This window comes from Sinocyclocheilus anshuiensis, unplaced genomic scaffold (genome assembly GCF_001515605.1).
Source record: "Sinocyclocheilus anshuiensis isolate Anshui unplaced genomic scaffold, SAMN03320099.WGS_v1.1 scaffold813, whole genome shotgun sequence".
NCBI classification, from domain to species: Eukaryota; Metazoa; Chordata; class Actinopteri; order Cypriniformes; family Cyprinidae; genus Sinocyclocheilus; species Sinocyclocheilus anshuiensis.
The window spans coordinates 1592017-1594445 of NW_015540942.1; the positions used below are offsets into that span (position 1 = coordinate 1592017).

The window sequence follows — 2429 nt, forward strand, 5'->3', positions numbered from 1 at the left end:
GTTTTTGTAAGAAAAATATCCATATTTCAAACGTAATAAACACTTTTCTATCACTTCCGCCATCTGTCATACGCGGAAGCCGTGCCGGCAGATGACGTAAGACGTCAGTGTTGTGATTGTGTGATTGACGAACGCGGAGAGAGAACAAAACAAAATGCCGGTCATGATTTGCAAAGAAAGATGTTGGCGGATTTCGATATATACCAAGAGGAGACTGGTTTTCCTTTGCTAAAGTAAGGAAACTTTGCTTCCTTTGCTCAACAAACTCGCGAGACTAGCATATCTCAGAGACGTCCTGCATCATCCGCCGGAACGGCTTCCGTGTATGACAGATAACGGAAGTGAGAGAAAAGTGTTTATTATGTTTAAAATATGGATATTTTTCTTACAAAAATGCATGGATTCACTACAGGAGGCCTTTATTCGTCCCCCGGAGCCGCGTGGGACACTTTTTATGATGGATGGATGCACTGAGTCTAATTTTCATTTTTGGGTGAACTAACCCTTTAAGTTAAAATGATAGAGCTTGGAATAGCCACGACAATTTTTTATATAATTCCGACTGGACTCGTCTGAAAGAAGAAAGTCTTCTTCTTTCTTGTGACTTGTGTCTTGATAAAGTAGTGGTCAGTTAATTGTGTTGCAGTGAACAAGGAGAACAGTGAAGGGAGTGCTGAGGGATGACAAAAACAACATTAAATTACCATACTGTTTTCATCTTGTATGATGCTGAGCTCAAGTGTTGAGGTTGTGGTGACTGAGCTTCATTGTTGAGTCTCTTCTCTAGTCCTGTGATGCAATCCACTCTTTCTGTTTGCCGCCCTTATTCCCAAAACATCACAACTGTGGAACAAGCAGGTCATTAATTAACCACTTCACTGACTGTTTTAATTCAGCACTTAGGCCTATTCAATAAACACAAGTTCCAGTCACTAGAATTCACTAAGGATGAACAAAAGGATAGAAAAAAGGGTTAAAACAAAATTATAGCTTGTAATTTCAATATATAAATTAATTAATATATAACCTTTATGCAGGAATTGTCACATTAACTGCATATCCCTAGCAGGAACAGGTAAAAACACTTACTATTCCATACAATAATAAATACTGAGGGTTGAAACTGAAGTTTGAGGGTAAACAGTGCGCATAGTAAAGACAAGGTATGCATAAGCAAAGCAGTTTAGTGTCAAATGTCAAATGATATGATTACTAATCCACATATTAACTTAAAAAGGAAACTTTTTTAAAGTTAAAAAGAAATAATAAATGTCTGTTTGACAATACTTTAGCATCTGCTCTTCAATATTACCTAGTCTACCAAAAACACAAATCTTGATTGAATAATTAGAGGGATAGTGATTAAATTCATTATTAAAGGGACTAAAAAATAATACAATTCTGTCATAATTTTACTTTCTCTCATATCGTTCCAAACCTGTATGACCATCTTTCTTCAGTGGAACAACCGAACAAAAACATAGCCCACCGACTTTCATTGCGTAGAAAAAAAAAAAACACTGAGACATTTGTCAAAAGATCTGTTTATGAAATAATAGCAGACAGGTTTGGAATGACATGAAGGTGAGGAAATGATCACTGATCCTGGCAAGTCTCAAGAAGATTCATATTCCAAAATAACGTTTTGATCATAATTTTTCTGAACTTACATTGCATTTGGTACCTGTGTGAGAAGTAGGTAGTATTGTAACTGTATTGTAGCATTGTAATAATATTGTCATGTGCTTGTGTGTGTATGTATGTATTATATATACAGTGGGTACGGAAAGTATTCAGACCCCCTTCAATTTTTCACTCTTTGTTATATTGCAGCCATTTGCTAAAATCACTCCAAATTACATGATAAAAATTGTAGTTAGTAATGTAATCAATTACATAACACATTTTAGGTAATATAATCTGATTATTTGTTGACTACTTTTAGATTACTTTTGACCTAACTTGTTTATCACATTGATTTAAATAGGATAATCTTGGACCATATTGTTATAAAAATAGAAAGAGTAAGAAAATATATTCCATTTGTTATTATTAACAACATGAAGCGCATTAAATTGTCAAGGTTTACCACACTGGGTTCCTGAAGGAACTGCAGAGGGTTTATGAGTTTAATGAAAAGCTAATAATTAATTAAATCAAAATGTAAAATTAAAAGAAATCATTTTAAAATAACATCAATCAAAATAAAACACTTACTAAAAAAATGTAATATTTTATTTGTTTACCTGCATGCCATGTGATCATTAACAAACGTCAGAGAACCGTGAACATGCAAATGTGTTACTTCACTATTAAAATACTTATTTTAAAATCTCAGGGGTACTTTAAGTAAATATATTTGGTGAAAAAGGTTCAGACAGGGCCTGAATTTCGTTTTGGAAAATGGGGGGGGGTTCCTCCTTTAGGTG

General features: G+C 34.1%; 1 protein-coding gene across 2 annotated transcripts in view; it reads right to left on the reverse strand.

The window, feature by feature from the left end:
• LOC107689644 (uncharacterized) overlaps nucleotides 1–862 on the reverse strand; it is an 8322-nt gene extending 7460 nt beyond the window's left edge. The window contains exon 1 of one of the 2 annotated variants that reach the window (XM_016487740.1): nucleotides 710–862. In XM_016487740.1, coding sequence (XP_016343226.1) covers nucleotides 710–718 — 9 coding nt within the window. In that variant the 5' untranslated portion in view covers nucleotides 719–862. Of the gene's footprint in view, nucleotides 1–704 lie in introns of both variants that reach the window. The other variant, XM_016487741.1, reaches the window with a different exon arrangement.
• Between the last annotated feature and the right edge of the window lie 1567 nt (nucleotides 863–2429).